This window comes from Papilio xuthus, unplaced genomic scaffold (genome assembly GCF_000836235.2).
Source record: "Papilio xuthus unplaced genomic scaffold, Pxut_1.1 DF825946.1, whole genome shotgun sequence".
In the NCBI taxonomy this organism is placed as follows: Eukaryota; Metazoa; Arthropoda; class Insecta; order Lepidoptera; family Papilionidae; genus Papilio; species Papilio xuthus.
Window position 1 is genome coordinate 10,693,765 of NW_013532703.1, and position 19,696 is coordinate 10,713,460.

At 32.2% G+C, this 19,696-nt stretch overlaps 2 protein-coding genes and 1 long non-coding RNA gene across 4 annotated transcripts in view; 1 reads left to right on the forward strand and 2 right to left on the reverse strand.

Moving 5' to 3' along the window:
- Positions 1-3,010: 3,010 nt before the first annotated feature.
- Positions 3,011-7,303, reverse strand: Snup (snurportin-1). 2 transcript variants are annotated; one of them, XM_013321934.1, is made up of 8 exons: positions 6,997-7,303; positions 6,654-6,741; positions 6,183-6,356; positions 5,680-5,877; positions 5,401-5,531; positions 5,064-5,212; positions 4,585-4,736; positions 3,011-3,262 (listed from the first exon to the last, which is right to left on the reverse strand). In XM_013321934.1, the coding sequence occupies exons 1-8, from the start codon at positions 7,137-7,139 to the stop codon at positions 3,197-3,199; spliced, it is 1,101 nt and encodes a 366-aa protein (XP_013177388.1). In that variant the 5' UTR covers positions 7,140-7,303; the 3' UTR covers positions 3,011-3,196. The 2 variants fall into 2 exon arrangements, with proteins under 2 accessions (XP_013177388.1, XP_013177387.1); XM_013321933.1 differs by lacking the exon at positions 3,011-3,262 and adding an exon at positions 3,721-4,348.
- A 2,362-nt stretch (positions 7,304-9,665) lies between these two features.
- LOC106124216 (uncharacterized) lies at positions 9,666-11,283 on the reverse strand. The gene is made up of 3 exons (XR_001228193.1): positions 11,107-11,283; positions 10,250-10,431; positions 9,666-9,955 (listed from the first exon to the last, which is right to left on the reverse strand). It is a non-coding gene; the product is annotated as an uncharacterized LOC106124216 (long non-coding RNA).
- A 1,192-nt stretch (positions 11,284-12,475) lies between these two features.
- IntS6 (integrator complex subunit 6) overlaps positions 12,476-19,696 on the forward strand; it is an 11,117-nt gene continuing 3,896 nt past the window's right edge. The window contains exons 1-11 of the mRNA XM_013321599.1: positions 12,476-12,834; positions 12,932-13,009; positions 13,447-13,686; positions 14,424-14,604; positions 16,507-16,721; positions 16,984-17,166; positions 17,715-17,867; positions 18,196-18,426; positions 18,593-18,787; positions 18,954-19,163; positions 19,444-19,644. Coding sequence (XP_013177053.1) covers positions 12,718-12,834; positions 12,932-13,009; positions 13,447-13,686; positions 14,424-14,604; positions 16,507-16,721; positions 16,984-17,166; positions 17,715-17,867; positions 18,196-18,426; positions 18,593-18,787; positions 18,954-19,163; positions 19,444-19,644 — 2,004 coding nt within the window. The 5' untranslated portion in view covers positions 12,476-12,717. The remainder of the gene's footprint in view (positions 12,835-12,931; positions 13,010-13,446; positions 13,687-14,423; positions 14,605-16,506; positions 16,722-16,983; positions 17,167-17,714; positions 17,868-18,195; positions 18,427-18,592; positions 18,788-18,953; positions 19,164-19,443; positions 19,645-19,696) is intronic.

Sequence of the window (19,696 nt, forward strand, 5' to 3'; positions counted from 1 at the left end):
CTAAGTTTAATCGGTTTATAACCTTCGTTACCTTTTTTGATATCCAAATTCAACTTGGATTTAATTTTATTAGATTTAATAATTTTAACGTGCATTGATTTCTATTTTTCTCTTTCACTCTCTCTTCAGCCCACTGCTGGGCATAAACGTCCCACAAGGATCTAACTTTCTACTCATGGTATACAATTTCAACATTATACACAAACTAGTATGTATGTATATGCAATAATAATCTAAAAACTTCGTAAACTTAACTAATCTACTAATATTATAAAGTGGAAATATTTTTTTGTATGTAACGAATAAACTCGCAAAGTAGTTTGAAATATAATTAACGTTAAAAATGTATTACCACTGAGAATCGTAAAACAAGAATGTTTGCTGTAATGACAAAAGTACGACGTGGAACAACGTAAAATAACAAGCTTATTTAAAACTTTATTTATATGCAAATTATTATTTTCACCGCATAATACTGTAGACGAAATAATTTGCCGTAATTTCAGAGTTTATGCTAATACTGAGAAAACATGTTCTCACATCCGATGATTTATATTATGTAGGTTCCTAACGTATTGTTTGTTTCTGACTTAAATCCCTGTATAAAAATATCGTCATCCCTTTCTTACTCTTTGACAAAACAGAGATAACAATATGTTTTATACATAAATTTTGGTCGCAGAAACCAACGATTTTATGGATATGAACCCACCTTATGTAGAACTGAATGCATTTTATGAATACGTTATTTCATATCATTGAATAAACATTTTGTGAACCGCTCTATCCCACAAAGGCTTTGCATATTAAAAATAATGCAATCACAAAAACTAATTTCGAACAGTTCCATGTAAACGTATTTTTGTCCTAGTATGCGCTATGAAAAATCTTATCCACCCAAATAAACAAAGGTACCAGATATAAAAGGTACAGTACATTAAAAAACGTGTTTTGAAAATCTATTATTCTTATTAAAAGTACACTAATTAACGGTGAGCAACAATGAACATCACAATGACTTACCAGCCAGCTTTAAACCGATGAACTTCAAACTTGAAAAAATCGATAATTATATTTTGAAATTGCACATACAAGTTAGTGCAGCTAATACAGTGCAGAAGGCCCCAATGAGTATAAAAGGAGGGTTAAAAGAACCCCATTAAAATACGCCTTTCTTAGTTGCAAATCGCTTTGTCTTTCGATGCGGGCGGCGCGGATGGACGCAGTGCTATGTAAAATCGTACAGAGCTAACTAAAATCCGTTGCGGGCCGTGTGCGTACCGCGCGGGTCATTGGGCGCGTACCTTTAGTATTAACATCCCGCCTGTCATCTACGATAATTAAATAAAAAATCCCTATAACTTCCTATAACTATATATATATATATATATATATATATATATATATATATATATATATATATATACACTATACTATAACTACAATCCCTTAACAAATACTTTAAATTCTAGTGAAAGTGAAGTGAAAATTTATCCTAGGACTCGCAGTGTAACATTTCTTACCTTGAAGCGAGGTCGTCTAGAATATATTGAATTATAGCTATTAATAATTAAGTTGGCTATTAACACAGGCTTGGAGATGAAAAAAATACTAATTTAGCAATATGTATAGACGCAATAAAATCTTAACGACTGTTTGTCGACTATATATGAAAGGAAATCTTCTAAGATATTTATTACGGTTATTAAACTGTTTGATGCCTAAAATGTTTACTAATGTATCATATTTTTTTTAATTATACGTTTTTGACACTAATAAACAATTTTATCGTAGCTATTTTGGATAGATAACTTCAACGGATAAAATTAATCGACCCTATTTCATTTAACATGACAAGGGATCAAACTGATCCGAATACTTGGTCATTTAATTAGAAATGGAAGAAACGAATAACGCGTAATTCTGAGTATGAGAATGTTTTTATAACAGCGGGTTTCCACTTGTACAAAAACATGTTTCATTTTATTAAATCAATTATAAAGATGGCAAATACTGATTTTTACATTAATAATATGTATAAAAAAGCAGGTTTTTTGTAAGATTTATACAAAGAATATTTTGTGTCAGACATTAGTTTATATTAATATTGATTTTTCCTCCTTATAGCAAGCAATTTTATGCAATTATATAAGCAATTACATATTCCTCAAGCAAAGAAACGAGAGAGTTGTGTTAGGACCACTCTAAATGGATATTGGTCTCTGCCTACCTCTCTAGGTTATGGGCGTGATTATTGTTGTTGTCTTCTACACAACTCAAAAAAATAATATGAAAAGTTATTAATCTATGTAGTAACAGCTAAAAATAACACCCTTTTGAATTGATTACCATTTATTCCATAGAAACATTACATATATGATTATATTAAGAGTAGATATAGCTAAATGTAGCTAAAAACATCGATGTTTATAATTCCGAATCTATCATAGAATAGCTTACAAACTTTTTAACTACGTTATAACATATCTAGTCTAACATTTACAGATTAAAAATAGAATTCCTTTACATAACCAAAATATGTCAACGTATTTGTAACAAAACATCGCTAAAAACTATGTATTTATAAAATTACATATGGTCATTAATATTCCAAAAAATTACGAAAAAAAAATGGTGAAAACAAAATAAAAATCAACCCAAGTGTTTTTGCCAGAAAATAAAAACATATGTTACAGTCTTACTACTTAATTTTAACACCCAAATTATTTCTATATGTCGTATACAAAACTCATAATTAGAACTGCTATATACTAGTTTCTCCTCCCAAGAGACCCTTTCATTCCACAAAAAATGCAATGCGCTGCTAAGTGCGCGTTAGTTTTAATACACATATTTTTTTTTATTAATTTACATAGAAACTAGTCTTAAAACAGCTCATCAGCGAGCTGGGGGCCGCGTCTGCGAAATAATACCAGTCACACTCACCCTGATGAAGGGCCAGGATGGGCTCAAAACAAGTCGGTGCCGCCACCGGATGACCATACGTGAGTGTTTTATCCGTATTTATATAAGTTTATTATAATGTCTCATGAAAGTTTGAATAGTTTAATAAACATAGTCACACATAGTCTTGTATTTAAAGTCGTCAAACTATGTAGCATACATGAATTTCTTCGCATATACATAACTAATATGAATAAGTAATAAAAATGTGTTATTATATTACAACTGTTTTCTAGTAATATCTGTTCCGGGGTTGTTGTTGTTGTTCCTGCACCGGCATTGGTTTAGGTGTTTCTATCTGAAATACATAAATTTACTTGTCGACTAACAATTTATTTAAATAACTATAGCAACAACATCAAACATTTAGACATACGAACAACGTGAGAAAATCTTTAGATCTGGTAAAGATCAAGATAAAAAAAATGGATATTAAAAATACAACACCAACTAATTACAACATGTGAAAGCAATTTTTTCATAAAAAAAAATATATTATAGACTCATTAAAATAGCTGAACTAATTCAAGAGAACTCCTCAACTCTCATAAAACTTTTGATCCAACACTTAAGGAACACCCTGTATATTGTCCATATACCAAATTTGGTTTCCACAATATGGTAAGCAAGATACTCCGTGACACTAAAACCCCTTAAAGGAATCTATACAATAACTATAATTATAGTGTCTGTATGAACTATAATAAAATCATAATATCATGTAGTGCTAAATAATAAAAAATCAATTTCTCTCAGAAACTGCGGGGCCGATATTGACTGTGACGATAACATAACTGATGTATACGGGAATGTCATAGGCTATTTTTTTTATCCTTCGCAGACGAAATCGAGGGCGACCGCTAGTTATATATAACTTCATACAAAGACATAAATGCAATTGATAGTTTTTGCAATCTAAACAATGAAGACAATACAAACCATGCAATTGCAATAGACATTTATAAGAACCATTAATTTTTCATAATTGACAAGAATTTAAATAACCAAAAATAACTGGAGCAAAATAAAAACGGCTCATAACAAAACACCTTTCGCAAAGCCACTTCCAAAATAAAAAAATAAAAAACAACTGCATTCTTCTCATTGAACGCAATACTAATCTCTTTGTGCCAAACAACATAATGACAAAGTCATTCGCATGAGCCACGCGTTATCTTGCCTAGAATTTAAATCATGACACAAAGGGACTATGCGGCCCTTTATATATAATTGACATCTAAACATATAGCAGTATATAATATGGTTTACATATATCATGCCTCGAACGTCTCACCTCGAACAAAAACTCGGTGCCACTGGTTTTTATCGCACTCACTTGCCATTGCTCACCAATCGGTAAATATATGGCCGATGGTGACGTCATCTCGAAAATAATTAATCATTGATACATTCACTTGATTATATTACATTACCTTCCAATAAGTAGCAATTAATTTTTTAAAAATGAAAAAAGCTGACTGTCCACCAATGATTTCAATATGAACATAATTTTAATCATATTTTTTACCGCATGACACCAAAAGGTTTTTTTTTTGCTTTTATTAAGTTTCTGTGCTATAATATGCAGAAATCACAAATAAAATATTATATTTAAAATACCTCTTTAACAGTTTCGGTCTCCATAGAAGTCGATGCATTTCGGTTATTGCGCCTTTTCTTGTGTGAATCTTGTGTAAATTCTTGTATGAAAGTCGCTTGATCTATATAAGTTCGAGGTCTTTCTCTCATATATATAGGATTCACTGCTATATCTGAAAATTAAGTAAAGTAACAATACAGAATCAATAAAGTACCATCATATCATCAAGTAAGTTTAATTATTTACAAACTGAATAATTCTATATATTACATAACAGAAATCAATAGTCAAATACATTTAAATTTATTATAATAAATTTTCTATAAAATTAGTTATTATGTCTGAAGACTTAATAAGAGTACAGTGTTCAAATTCAAGATAAAGTTTAATTGTATTCCGTATTTAAAAAGATTCATTTGATTGACGATGCAATCATAATAATTCCATAATTTCTAGACTATCCAACAATGTCAAGCCCTGTATATTTCAAAACACTTACCATATCCCAACACTTCCCTCACCATGTAAGGATAGAGCCAGCCAACAAGCGGAGTTTGTCCGGCAGAGTAGTTAGCCAGTTTGTGATAGAACAACAATCCATCCAACGGAGGAAAGTTAGATTCAAAATGTGGATACTTCATCATAAACCTGTTATAATAAAATTATACTTTAAAATATTGAACATTTTTAATTCTACTACAATTTTATAGTATGAAATTGAACTTGTCAAAGAATCTCACAGAATCTCTGGCACTAAATGTGTTCATATAAGCAAGTTGCAATAAGGGAAGTGACACAAATTGTCATTGCCTTACTCCCCTGGAAAGGAAACTTACCCATTAAAGTAGTCTCTGTAGCATGGCACAGAAGGTAAGAGTTTAATCTTAATGTTGTTTTTCTTCGAGATTGTTTGTAATCCCTCAATTTCCAGTAGATGCGTTTGCAACCAAAACTGTCTAAATTGAGCCTGAAATTTTAAATAAATTTTATATCAGTATTTTTATGTAACATAAATAAGAAATCATAATTAAAAAAAAATTAACTGCAAAATCTGTCACCATTTAATAATTATTCGATGATTTATTCTTTAAAAGTTAAGTTATAAAACTGCTTACCTCTCCGTTGGTCATTGGCTGACTATTCCAAGCGAGAAGGTCCAGCACAAAAAGTGTATTACTTTTTTCTAAATAAAATCCATCCAATACAGAGAAGTTTCCACTTCTAAGGACATAATCGCCAGTATTGCCTCCCGGCAAAACTGTGCGCAATTCCTTTATAAATTGACCATGTTTGCCATAAAGTTTAGTAATGCCCTGAAAAATACAACAGAAATTTTTCTAATGCATATATAAAAAGGGATTCTAGAACAATAAAAGAAGAAGAATAAAATAAAGTAACACACATAAGCTAAGTCCTGTCAAAATCTGACAATTGTTTCAGAGATTAAACTGAACAAATGCAGATTTAGGGACAGAGAGATGAACAGAAAAGTTTTAAAACAAGTTTTTATTATCGATGCAAATATATCATATTCTGGAAGTATATGACGATTTTTTCTAATATTATATGCATCCTGAGTTTATACTACACTAGTTGTAAATAAATTGTTATTACTTACTCTATCGGAAACAATGAGTACTCTGATACCTTTAGGGCATGGTACTACAAACCAATTTTCATTGAAATCTTCTGGCCTCTCAACCATCCATTCTGACATCATTAGAACATTCTTATAGGTGGGCGGGGCTTTATTAAAACCAGCAACATAGATATTTGGCCTATAGGCGGGCTGCTACAAAAGTGGAATAAAAATGTTAAACTAATTGATTTCAATTATTAATTAAATTAACATTAATTTATTTGCTACTAGCAGTGAAAAAAAAACATAATTAGTAGCCTATGTGTTCTTCCAGGCAATGTATCCATGCCAAATTTCTGCGAGATCCATGCAGCTGTTCCAGAGATACCTTAAAAAAACATCCATCCATCCATCCATCTAGACATTCACATTTATAATTTTGGTAAGGTAGTAGCAATTCTTGAATGTTTTTTAATAGAAAACTAAAGAAAATAGTAATGTATGTATTACCCTTTCATATCTGTGTGCTGAATTACCAACAGTATTCCTTGAAAAATCCAATATTCCTCTAAATTGATCAAGGCTATCATTTCTGCCCCTGCAAGAGATAGTTAAAAAAAAATAATAATCCAAATTCAAATACTTTATAAGACAATAAACTTAATTTCTCTTCTATGATCAGATTTTTCCAAAAACATTTTATGGTTATAATTGTAAATTTATAAAAACTAATTTAATAACAGATGACCACTGATTCTCAAATACTCGGGCTCAAAAAATTTCAACCAATTATTCACTTTTAGGTATAATGAAAACCACTGCATTGTTCTTTAAAAATTACAACATATTTTACCCTTTCTGTAAATTCAAAATCTCCTTTCGTCTTTCTTCTTGGTTTCCATATTTTCCCCAATTCTTGTATAAGGTTTCATGATCAGCAGATCTAGGATCATCATAAAAAAGAACAGAATTGAACTTTTGCAATACTGCATCCATTTTGAAACAATATCTTGTTCTTGCGCTATTTGTTTTGTAATAGATAAAACTTTATTCACATTCTCCAATAACAATTTTCCATAGGAATAGGAAAATCAATAAAATATTTAACAACACTATACAATGTACGTTCGGCAACGAAAATCGATGCAACAGGTTTGGCCAGGTTTGACAACTAAGACTGACAGATGGTTAAAACGTTACGTTTTCGAAGAATTTACTTCATAAAATAATGTAATATTTTGCAAAAAAAGTTGAAATCGAGTAATATTCATATAACTAAAAAATAAACAAGATTATAAAAATGTTGGCTTATATTTATTTTACGAACAACGCTATGACGATTATTGTCCCGCTCTACAAATGAAACCTGAATCAGTATAATTATTCTTTGTACGAGGTTTTTAGCCATCCTTTCATACCTGCCCGTTGTACACTTAACACTAAAACTATAAAGGATTAACTTTAGCCAAATAAACTCCCTGATCTTAATTTAAAGACTCATGAGCTTAGCGCATTCTGCATTACCTTCTACAGTCTTTTACCTAAGTCTGGTGAAAGTGTGAATACGCCTTCAAGGCAAACTGTGATTATTAAGAAAAGGAAAATATTGAACCTATTTCAATCTCTTGTAATTAACCGTCAACTCTGTAAAGCTATTGGAAGATCATCAGGACATTTTGCCCACGCTGACTTATAGCTATTCTAATGCTTACAGATATGATATGCTATCTAACTTGTGCGGGGTAAGAAATAGATAGTGCACAGTAGACAGGTTGGAGTTTTTGCATTAATAATGCTTAGTTGTATCGTACCTACCGTAATTATCTATCTATCTATAACTAGAATCTATTTATAGATTAAGTTACCGAAGCATGCTGCGCCAATAACTTTTTCAATAACTTGATTTATACTTTTTAGTATTCAGGAAAAAATAGCATTCATTTTATGTTCGCTTAATAACTTTTACTATTTAACATAAGTAATGTTATAATGACACGGTACAATATTGCGCTAAAATTCTAAGCTTAGTTCGCGGCGTCAAACGACCTATTTACGACAATTTATCTGCATAATAGCCGCAGATTATGTTAGAAGCGAAACTCAATATTTATAAGTATAAAAAACTATTTATTGTTTTAACAAATTCTTGAAAATTATTTTCTTTCGTTCTTGTAGCCTGCCGGAGTAGCCTCCGGATTATCGCGGGTATGTACGTATTTTTGTAGATACCTATACATATACTAGACGTAGATGGAGTGATATTTTGTTTGTACTCTTCTCTGAGTGTTTAAATGGTACAGTCAGTCGGCCTTATTGATTTCTTTGCATAAATAACTAGTTGAATTGATATCGACAAAAATATATTTATCATTTACTAAATCGAAAAGTAATCTTGTTATTAAATTTTACTTAATTGAGAATCGAACGTTGGAAATTTCATACACGTCAAAGCCAGTTGCAGAACAGATGCAATGATTTTCACTATGTAACCGGATAATAATATGACGAGTGGAAGATAATACGTGAAAAAAAGATCTATTCTCTCTTCTTGAAACTAAATTGAGAGAAAACTATATCGTACAAATCTTGGATCCATAAAGCATTTGTTGAATTATAATACATAACACGTCATGCAATGCATTTTTCAAACATAACTTCACCATGGCCTTGTGAACGATGACTGACACAAGTGGAGATCAAACTACGTATGTATGAAGCTCCATAAAAATTAAATCCTTAAAAACACGGGCGGTATACTATGCAGTAAGCACAAGTACGTAACAATTTCTTAGTGAGTATGTGTAAGACAAGTCTGTCGTTTAGTAACTATAAAACTAAATCTTAGTCTTCGTATGTATATTTCTCTATAGTCTAATATGGACGACTGTCGTTCATTAAGTCGTAAAGTCGATCTTCTCTGATTGACTTTCTAACTGAACCACTATCGTTATAATAAATTTAAGAGTAATTGTTTCTTATTCATTCAAAGAAAACGAAATGGATTAAATGACAATAAAGCTTTAGGCGATCAAATTTTTGACAATTGTGGATTTCTATGGGCAGCGGTTGCTTCGCTATTAAGGCGAATTCACGGTGGTTGCACGTTTGGCACCTTATGGTGAAAAAACGAAGGCGAAGCAGCCTTAAAGCTGAGTTGCATTTCGATTCGGTAACGTAACCATGGCAACAAGAATTGAGGTTCCGCTTTAGGAAACCTTGAAATAAGTCGTTCCTATGGAAGTTCGCATATCGTGCAATTGGCGCTCGGCCACCAAACAATCTGCTAAAGTACAGAAAGCCTCCTCCAGTTCAACAATGGCTATTAGCCAAAACATAGTTTTTTTTAAATTATATGTAATATTATAAAGATATTGTTTCACTGGTCATCTGCCTTATAACGAGTAAATAGAAACTGAAATCCCAAGTCCAAGGATAAACAGCGTTACGTTTGCTTTGTAAAGTAATGAAACGAATGCATATCAATTTGTAATAAATTATAATTTCCCATTAATCATTATTTTTCATAAATATTCACTTTGTAACGCAAACGAAAATTATACCAAATAATATAAATAGTCGATAGATATCATGTATACGTCACTTGCAGGGAAGTCTACGAGAAGTGTGCCACCGCGGCGTTTATTTCTGCCTCAAGCAATAATGTATGCATATGCATTGCTGCGTTCAACTATGAAAGGACTGTAGATTGGGGAACTTAATAAGCAATGGATGGAAATGCAACGCTATCTATTGATTATGCTTCTTTATGGTTAAATTCTTCATCGAATATTTTTTTTCTCCTCTTCCTTTGTCTAAAATGAGATCTCTTTGTTACTGAACCTATAACCTATTTTTTATTTTGAAAACCAGTTGTGATTTTAAGAAAACATTAATAGGCATCATTTACATACTATTAACCTTTCATTTATACTAAAAAGTATCACAAATATAGACAATTTGCTTAATGTTTAGTAAAATCTTTGAAGAAACATTTTATTTATATCGCCACCCCAGATTCCCTCCCCCTGTTTCTCCCACGCGAGGAGGACACACGAACGTCGTTTAAATGACGTGTTTACAATGTTACGTACAACCTTACAACATACCTTCAATTCGTATCAAAATTTAATAGAACAGCTTGTAATCCAGCGCTGTCTCCAACATGTAATGGGATCAAGGTAAAGGGCGTTCCCTGCGTATGGTCTACTGCGGTCAACATGCGCTGTGAATATCTGCTAAATATCCTTTTAAACGAGTACCTCGAGTATCGTTTTTAAATTGTCGAAGACTGAAATACTTTATTTTATTAGGAAATCTTTAAACTTAACTAACAGTGGGTTTCTTTTTTTCATTTCTCAAGATCTCTGTATAAAACATATCGTCATCACTGCCATTATCTTTGTTGAAAAAAGAGAGAACAATATGTTTTAAACGTAGATTTTGGCTTTGGAAAACCGCGGTAACTATATCGCATGACGATTTAAATTTCATGTTTATTGAGCTATTGAAATTTACATAATAGCAATATAATGTAATATAGGCTTACCTATATTGTTCAGAAAAATGTATTATAATAAACTTAAACTATAATTGAACATTTTTCGAAGGTAATTAAAAGCTGTTATATTACTGTACGAAGCTATATTTTTCTCAAATAGTCGCACAATGTTGAAGTTTATAAATGATACCGCAAGAAACGATCAGCTAACTTTAAAACATCTCATATCACATCTTTATTCATCTTTAATTTAATAACGGGAGAACTAAAAATCGCTCCTACCTCTCATTCTTTTCCAAAAAGACAATGATACATGTATGTTTTTGTATTGATGTCTTGGCGGTAAAAACTCAGGGTAAATCTTATAGATGTCAGTAAAAATATAACAAAATGTTAGGTGCCTACTTAAATACTACAAACTAAAACAACCGTTTCGGGCTTATGCTAATAACGATTAAATTATACCATTATGCCCGAAGAGGTAAACAAAATCACGTTTTTTTTCCCTTTGCCCGCGGCAGAAGCGAGACAGGTGTGGCAGGACATGTCTCTCTCACTTCTTCCATAACATTCTACAGATATCTCTTCGTTCACGGGCTAACCCTACATTTATATTATTCAACAAATATTGAACCAAATTCTTAGTTTGTGCATAATGACACTGACAGACAATAGGTTTACTTTTTTACATCTGATGTTCATAAGCCAACGGACTTAATTAACTCTCACTTTCTGTGTAATCTTACTAGAATGCGCAGAACTACAGATTGCTATTCTTATTTAACTGAAAAGAAAATAATTTTTGTTGGTACCTGGTGTTACGTTAAATCTCATTTCTTTAATTCATTACATTGCTATAAATAAAAATGGCAACCTGAAGCTCGATTATCTGCGACACGTTACTTTTACTGCAATGAAATAATCATAATTTATCTACGTTTAGGTTGAAGTATCACAAACATGGTTTGATGTAAAATAAATAGTACAATCAAATAAACGAAAACATAAAGTAAAAAATTAGATTACAAAATATTTATCACATATAGTACAAACTATTACTAGTGAAGTTTGAACATTAATTCGGGTTATACCTATTTGAAGAATTAAAATCGCACAAGTAGATACCATAAAAGAGTTTTATTTTTAACACAATTATGGGTCCTGTAATGTCAAGTGAACATCAATTAGATGTGACAAATAAATATTTATGTACAAAAGAATGTTTGAGTGGTTTGAAAATGCCGCCCTTTTCTGGCACGTCATAATTATTTTTAAACATATTATCAAATAAGTCACAATCTGTGAACCGTATTTCAACACAGGAGTTATAAAATTATTTTGTAAATTTAGGAGAGAAAATTAATGGATCATATAAGTTTATTATAAATTGAATCACTCATTTCATTACGCATTTATAACACATACATGCAATGCAGTGTTACCCGAACATACAAAGCTCCCATATTTTATGTAATTTTTGTCCCCATTTCCCATCTTTAAAACGCTGCGAAATTACTGACAAGGTATCACAATTTACATGATAACACATATCCACTGAAAAGAAGTACACTTCTTAACGTTAGTAGAAAAATAACAAAAACGAAAGAAATAATAATGCATTGTAAATATGTTGTTAGTATTGTGTTACATTTATATTACATCTTTAACTTTGGTTAAAAAGGGAAAGGTTGGAGTTTATGATAAAACTATAAATAATTTTCTATTTACGATTTAATGATACAAAGGCTTTATTTATTTTTACAAATAAAAACTATTCGGCAAATGGACAAAATGCTTTTAGGCAGACATTTTTGTTAATAGTGGCAACTTTGCAGCTAGCCCACGATCTTTGCCGAACGTTTTTCCATTGGAGACCGAGAATAACCGAACGTATGATTAGGTCACGTGGTACTTTTGGAGTCTTCGTGGCGTAGCTTGTTCAGCTGCTCGTCGAAGCGGCTGTCGGACGGTCGCCTCTCAGCGAGTCTGCGTACAATGTAGCGGCCATTTTTGTTCTTAGTTCATAATAGCGTGCGCATATTTTAATGTATTTAGATATTTAGGAAATTTTTCACGATGACTATAATAGTCTTTTTAATAGATACATCAGCTTCTATGAACCAAAGAGCTTATTTGGGCGGACGCCCAACGTTGCTCGATGTAGCCAAGGGCGCTGTGGAAACGTTCGTAAAGGTACGTGCAGTGTCATCGACTCTTCAACCGTTTCATTTTTGTGATCGATTTGTTTATCGCGTGTTAGTGTATTGAAGTTATTCATTTCGTTTCTTAGGTTCGTCAACGATCTCCTGAAAGCAGAGGCGATAGGTATATGCTTCTAACTTTCGAAGAGCCACCCGCGAACATCAAGGTTAGTATATCAGAGTAAACACGTTTCGGTAGATTTTCTTGTAATTGAAGCATCCATAAATACTTAAACGCCGGCTTAGTAGAGTCCATACATGTAGCACTGATATCTGCAATCCAGAACATTTACATACTTTGATTGTGCGAATTTTACTGAAATATACAGCACGACGTAAACAGGACGATCCTCCGCCGTTGCTGCGTTCGCGATAGCGCTCGCGACTGCGTTCTCGTCGCACTCCTATTGGTTGAGGCGAATCACAACGAAATGGCGAATTGGGGGGAAATACGAAATTCTAGATATCCGTGTTACGATACAATGTTATTATTAATCATAATCTGTATTCAGTACTACATGTATTACTTTTAAATAAAATTTAATGCGCTTTATGAAAAAAACAACTGTGAAAAAATGATTTATTGATAAAATTATAATTACAGGCAGGTTGGAAGGAGAATTTAGCAACCTTTATTAATGAATTAAAGAATTTACAATGCCTTGGCTTGACCACCATGGGTGCTGCATTAAAACATGCATTTGATGTCCTAAACATAAACCGCATGCAAACTGGTATTGACACATATGGACAAGGTAGATGTCCATTTTACCTTGAGCCTTCAGTAATAGTTGTTATTACTGATGGAGGAAAACTTTCTAGCAATGCTGGTATTCATGAGGAAGTAAGTATACATCACATACTTTAAAAAATATTTGAATTGATTTCAATTCCAATTAGAATTGATTTAATAATTAAGTTGTTTACATTTGTAAAAATGGGGCCAAAGTGATTAGGCCTTCAACATAAGTGCATATGAACACAATTTGTATCTAATTTTTGTTATAATTTCTATAAATGAGTTAGTTTAGAAAACCTAATTTACACTAAGGAAAATTTTGAAATATCTCTTAAATTGTCAAAATGTACAAACACACAAATCACTTAGTTTTTAAACTTTGTCAAGGTGGCCTCCTATTTCAACATTAAAATATTTGTCATATCTTATCTTGTGGTTGAAGCAAGCAACGGTTTGTGGGTTCACCATCCTTACTTTTATTATCTAGTTTTTTTTTTTAGTTTTTATTTCACTTAACTTTGTTTTGCTTTTAAATAACTTCAAGTATCCTTTTACAAAATATCAAATAATCTTTTTTTATTCTAATTGGAATAAGCAAGTATAAGGAAAAATTACAGAATATGTGTCAATGTTTACATTTAGTTTTAAATTTTATGTTTCATTTTCCATGATACTTTGATAAGTACTTCTAACATGTTTTAGTGGTATCTTGCTAAGTATCAAATATAATTTGATAACATTTTGTTTCTTACAGTAAAAAGGTGACATGATACTTCGAAAGTATGCTATTTTGTAGGAAATAATGAATTAGTTGTAGAAACTAAAACTTTTTGTATTTTCAGTTTAATCTGCCGATGAACTGTCCAATACCTGGATCTGAACTGACTCGAGAACCATTCCGATGGGACCAACGACTGTTCTCTTTGGTGCTAAGGTTGTCTGGAACACCAGCGGTCGAGAGAGACACTGGCTTGGTGCCCTCTGACTCATCACCTATTGATGCTATGTGTGAAGTTACTGGTGGTAAGTATATTTATCTAATAATCAAATTAACAAAAAATATTAGGGAAGTGAATAAATAGGAAAAGGAAATTTTCTATTTAAATCTATCCCCACCTTAGTCCAATAAAGGTGGGCAATACATTTGCAACAAAATATATTGTTGCAGATATATCTATGGTCACTGAACAGCTGGTGACCTGTTTGCCCAATTGCAGCTTGGTATATTTTTTTTATCTTTTTTTAAGTGTATGTGTTGATGCTGGCTGATATAATCATACAAAGAGATTTGATGCAATCTTGCTAATGTTTGATCATAGACTAGACTGAATATTTGTGTTGTGCAATAAAATGTCATTGACTTGATATCTGGACTGTAATGGGCTAAATGACATGACATTGGTTTGAACAAGCTCTAATAAACTATGGGCTAAGATAAATTATGATAATGTTTGCATTTAGAAGCATATTTTGTTTATGAGAGTTTAGTAACTTTGTTACAGGAGGCATTTGACCTAAATTGTTTTTATGGTATGAATTGTTGAATCTTCATATTTTATGGGTAGTAAATATCTTTTCCTATTTACTATTTGTTATCTGGTTCTAAAAGTAAATCTATGTTAAATTTATTAAATTAATATAAATGATCTTTATCAATAAATCTAAATAGCATTTTTATATGTTTTAGACAGCAGTGAATTATTTATCGTTCTTTTAAATACAAAGTTAATGTTAAGTAATCAAAGGAATGTCAAATTCCATACATGGTATTACTAAAGTTTAATTTGTGAAAATTGTGAGATAAAGTGAAGTGAAATTGTAAATTGAGGGTTGCTTACATTATATAGGATATAAAGGAGATATTTTAGAATTTTTGAGTTTTAGTGTAAAGCAGTTTGTCTATGGTTTAAATTGGAATCATATGTAATAAATGTAAATATAAGTTTACGATTACATTCTGTTTAAACTAGTAAGTTTATCATAAGTATTCAAAGTGTTTAAACTTATAATAGCCGCAATAGCCTTCAAGAGTAAGGGGTAAATAGACATCTACTAAAACTATAGAGTATCATCTTTCTGACACTACTTTATGAGTATGTGATAAAGTCTAGGTTATTTGTTAAAGAAAAAAAAAACAATAACTGAGTGTATGAAAATGGTATTTTAATTTATTCAATTTTGCTGCCTTACAGTAACACAAACAAGTTTTTTATACTTTTATACTATTTTGCTGATTTATGTTTCTATTTATGCAGGACATGTTTACATTCCCTTTGACTCTTATTTCTCTATTTTGACGTTTGTGTAACTTAAAAGTTTAATAGGTTTTTGTTTACTATAAGAAGTTATAAAACTTTAGGATTACAAATAATAACACTTTTTGAATAAAGATCCTTTATCATATTATCTGTCTATAGCTTTTAACTTTCTAACTTAAGGGATTTTCAATAAATATAATAAATTTGTATAGAACAAGAGAGTAAATGAATTTCAAATATGGATGTAATTTGTGACAATGATAATTTCTAGTTACATGTGATTTGGTCACATAATAATATTTATATACAATGAATCATTTAGTAACACATATGTTAATTAGAAGACTGTTCTTTTATGGAAGTTGTTCCTTGATATAGTCAATGTAATCATATAATTTTTTATATGTTGGTACTTCAGTTAAGAGTTAGTAGGTAGGTAGTTGATTGATTATGTTGTTTACTTGAAGTGACAATAACTTAATCAAAAGTTGTGACTTATTAAAGCGTACAGACTACAAAAAAAGCTATTCACGTTTAAAGGACAAGTTTAAGGTTGATTAGTTTACTAGTTTACCATAAATTGTTTAAATATGCCAGATGACTAACTTTTCTAAGCTCACTTTATGTGTAAAATAATTAAAAGTATATAATTTGTAAAATCTTTTAGGACGATCATATTGCATCACCTCTCACCGCATGCTTATGCAGTGCATCGACAGTTTAGTGCAGAAGGTACAAAGTGGTGTGGTGATTAATTTTGAGAAGATTGGTCCCGATCCACCACCCATTGATGGCACCAACAATAGAGATGGCACAGAACAAACTGACGATCTTACACATGAAGTAGATAAAGACATTGAAGGTGAAGCCGAAAGAAATGGGGTAAGGAAAAATTTAATTTTAAATACATTTCTTAACTGAAATCTTACTATAGACTGCTTTAAATATCTGCTCTTTTTTTTCTTTGGCAGCATTTTAATGTGACCATTTATGCAGAGTAATGAACTTACAATCTCTGGTTTTATTTAGTGACTATTAAAGTTATACTTATTTTATTTACCGTATTTTTATAATTTGTAGGCTGTAATAATACTGTTGAAGCGTCAATTTAGTTAATGCATTTATTTAAAAAAAAATCTTGTAGCGATGGAACGGCGGCCCGTACCAGTCTACGATTACACCGAACCAGAGCTCCGGGGCTCCGCAGGCTTGGCATTCCTGTCGCCGGCTCATATATGTACCCAGGACAGTGTCGCAGAAGGGCTTCGCTGTCGGCTTCTGGCCTATACCCGAGTCGTTTCGACCTGATCCCAATGCTACCTCATTGGTAAGTATTTTGTTTACTAGCTGTCGCCCGCGACTCCGTCCGCACGTTATTGAAAAAAATAATTAGTATTGTTCTTCCAGACTATGTGTTTTTCCAAAATATGTTTCACATCTATGCCAAATTTCAGCGAAGTCCCTTAAGCCGTTACGAAGATACCTACAAACAAACATCCATCCATCCATCTAAACATTCGCACTAATAATATTAGTAAGTAAGATGAAAGTTAACAACAAAAGTTGGTTATATTATAAAATATAACAAAACATAATTTGTTATTGGTTTGTTTACATAGTTGCATGAGCATAAATCTTGCGCTTTTCACAATAAAGATATCACGTTAATTACATTAAGTTCATACTTATATTTTTAACACAAATATTATAACATTATTGCATTCGTGTGAAACTTAAAATAATAAAAATATATTTGGAACAGGTAATAAAATTTAAAAATTAGAATTTAAAGATTATTCATACTTGATTATAGTGATGGATGTTTTTGATGTCGGTTTTATTAGCAAAGGATGTAATATGTATTATCGTTTCCAGCCCCCGCGGTCCGCACATCCCGTGGTCAAGTTCACGTGTTCCAGTCAGGAGCCCATGGTGATTGACAACTTGCCCTTTGACAAATACGAACTGGAACCGAGCCCACTGACACAGTTCATACTAGCGAGGAAACAACCGACTATTTGCTGGCAGGTGGGTACTTTACAATAATTGAATTTATTTAAAAAAAAAAATTACCGTGATGTAGCGATTTTATAGGAATCTAATAGGAAATATTTAGCGCAATGGATTTTGCCTTTAGCCATTAAAACATTGTTTAGAATTAAAACCCTTGCAGAGATAGATACCGAACTTCAGATGATGAGGCAATAAGCTCAATTTTCATTCCAACAAAATTGTTTAAAAGTATAATGGATGCTTCATTTTGGTTGTTTTGACATTGCACATAACTTGTTTTGTAGGCATAAGGGATTGATGTTTTTTTTTTGCTTTAATAATAATTGTAAATGTATAATTACAGGTTTTCGTCGCAAACAGCGGCTGCAAAAACTCTGAGGTGAATCACCCGTTTGGTTACCTCAAGGCGTCAACAAATCTGACGTGCGTCAATTTGTTTGTGTTGCCGTACAACTATCCCGTTCTGCTGCCGCTGCTCGATGATCTGTTCAAAGTGCACAGATGCAAACCTACCGCCGAATGGAAGATGGCTTTTCAACAGTATTTGGACAGAATGCCTTCATACTATGTTGTGGTAAGTTGTTAAATTTGCAGACTCTTTTTTATATTTCCAAGATCTTATTAGCATAGTAACTCAAATTCCAGATGAATTATTTAATTTATTTTAAAATGAACAAATTGTTTGGTCTTTAAAAATGTTTAAATAAGATTTTTCTACAGTAAATATTTATCATTTCCAGCCACTTCGAAGGGCGTTAACGAAAATGGGGGCATCAGCGCCGTTGGTACAAAGTCTCATACCGGATACTCAAGACAATTCCCTCAGTTTTTCTGTCTTAAATTACTTGAAGAGAATGAAAAATCAAGCTAAAATGGAGTTTGAGAAACTCTGTGCTGACGTCATCAATAAAGCCTCTAATGGGAATAATCAAAAGGTAATTTGAAGTGTAATTTGTTTTAAAACGTTTCTACACTCCAGATTAATATGTTTACATTTTTAAATGATATCAATTAAAAACTAAATAAAGCGTCCTGTAAATAATAGCTATTGCTCGAAAGCATTCCAATACAGCATTTGACAAAAAATGTATAATATTTCAGGTGACGGAGAGCGTACGCGTAATGCCACGATCGCCGCTGAAGAAGGACCTGACATCGCACCCGTCCCTGCAGGACAAGTTCAGCGCGCTGCGCGACCAGCTGAACGAGTTCGGGGGCTTCGTGGTGGGACTGTCGCGCGGCCGGCACAAGGCGCAGGCCCACACCTACAGGAACCCATTCGATATACAACGCAGAGATCTCTTGGACCAGGTACGATCGGTTTGGTAACAAATAAATTAATTTCCTATTTGAAAAAATATCAAATTAAGATTTAAAAAATAAATAAATCAGCAAGGCCCTAAGATGAGCTTAACAAAGGTATAATGCATTTGATTGCCTAGATACTAGTAGAAACTAATCCGTTTCAGATTTTACATACTAATGTGTTTTTTTCGACTTTATAAGATTTGAACATGTTATAATACAGTGTAAACAATTTCATTTTTATATAATTGAATTTTTATTGACTGAAGACTATGTATGTTTACAGGTGGTGCGCATGCGCGCCAACTTCCTACAACCTTCGCTGGCGCATACGCGGCTGGTGGACGAGGACAGCGCGCATTCGATGCCGGTGGCGCAGATGGGCAACTACCAGGAGTATCTGAAGCGTATGACTCCGCAGCTGCGCGAGATCGAGTCGCAGCCCGTTAGACAACACATGTTCGGCAACCCATTCAAAATCGATAAGGTAACCTTATCGCTGTTAACCATCAAAAATTTGTTAAGTGAAATCTACTATT

What these genes read in the sequence shown, in the direction of transcription:
- Snup (XM_013321933.1), bottom strand. Translation starts at nt 7,139, where the DNA reads ATGGATGCAGTATTGCAAAAGTTCAATTCTGTTCTTTTTTATGATGAT. An exon ending in TACTCATTGTTTCCGATAGA is followed by an intron (nt 5,878 to 6,182) that starts GTAAGTAATAAC and finishes TGTATTTTTCAG; the next exon opens with GGCATTACTAAACTTTATGG. An exon ending in AGACCGAAACTGTTAAAGAG is followed by an intron (nt 4,349 to 4,584) that starts GTATTTTAAATA and finishes ATTATTTTCGAG; the next exon opens with ATGACGTCACCATCGGCCAT.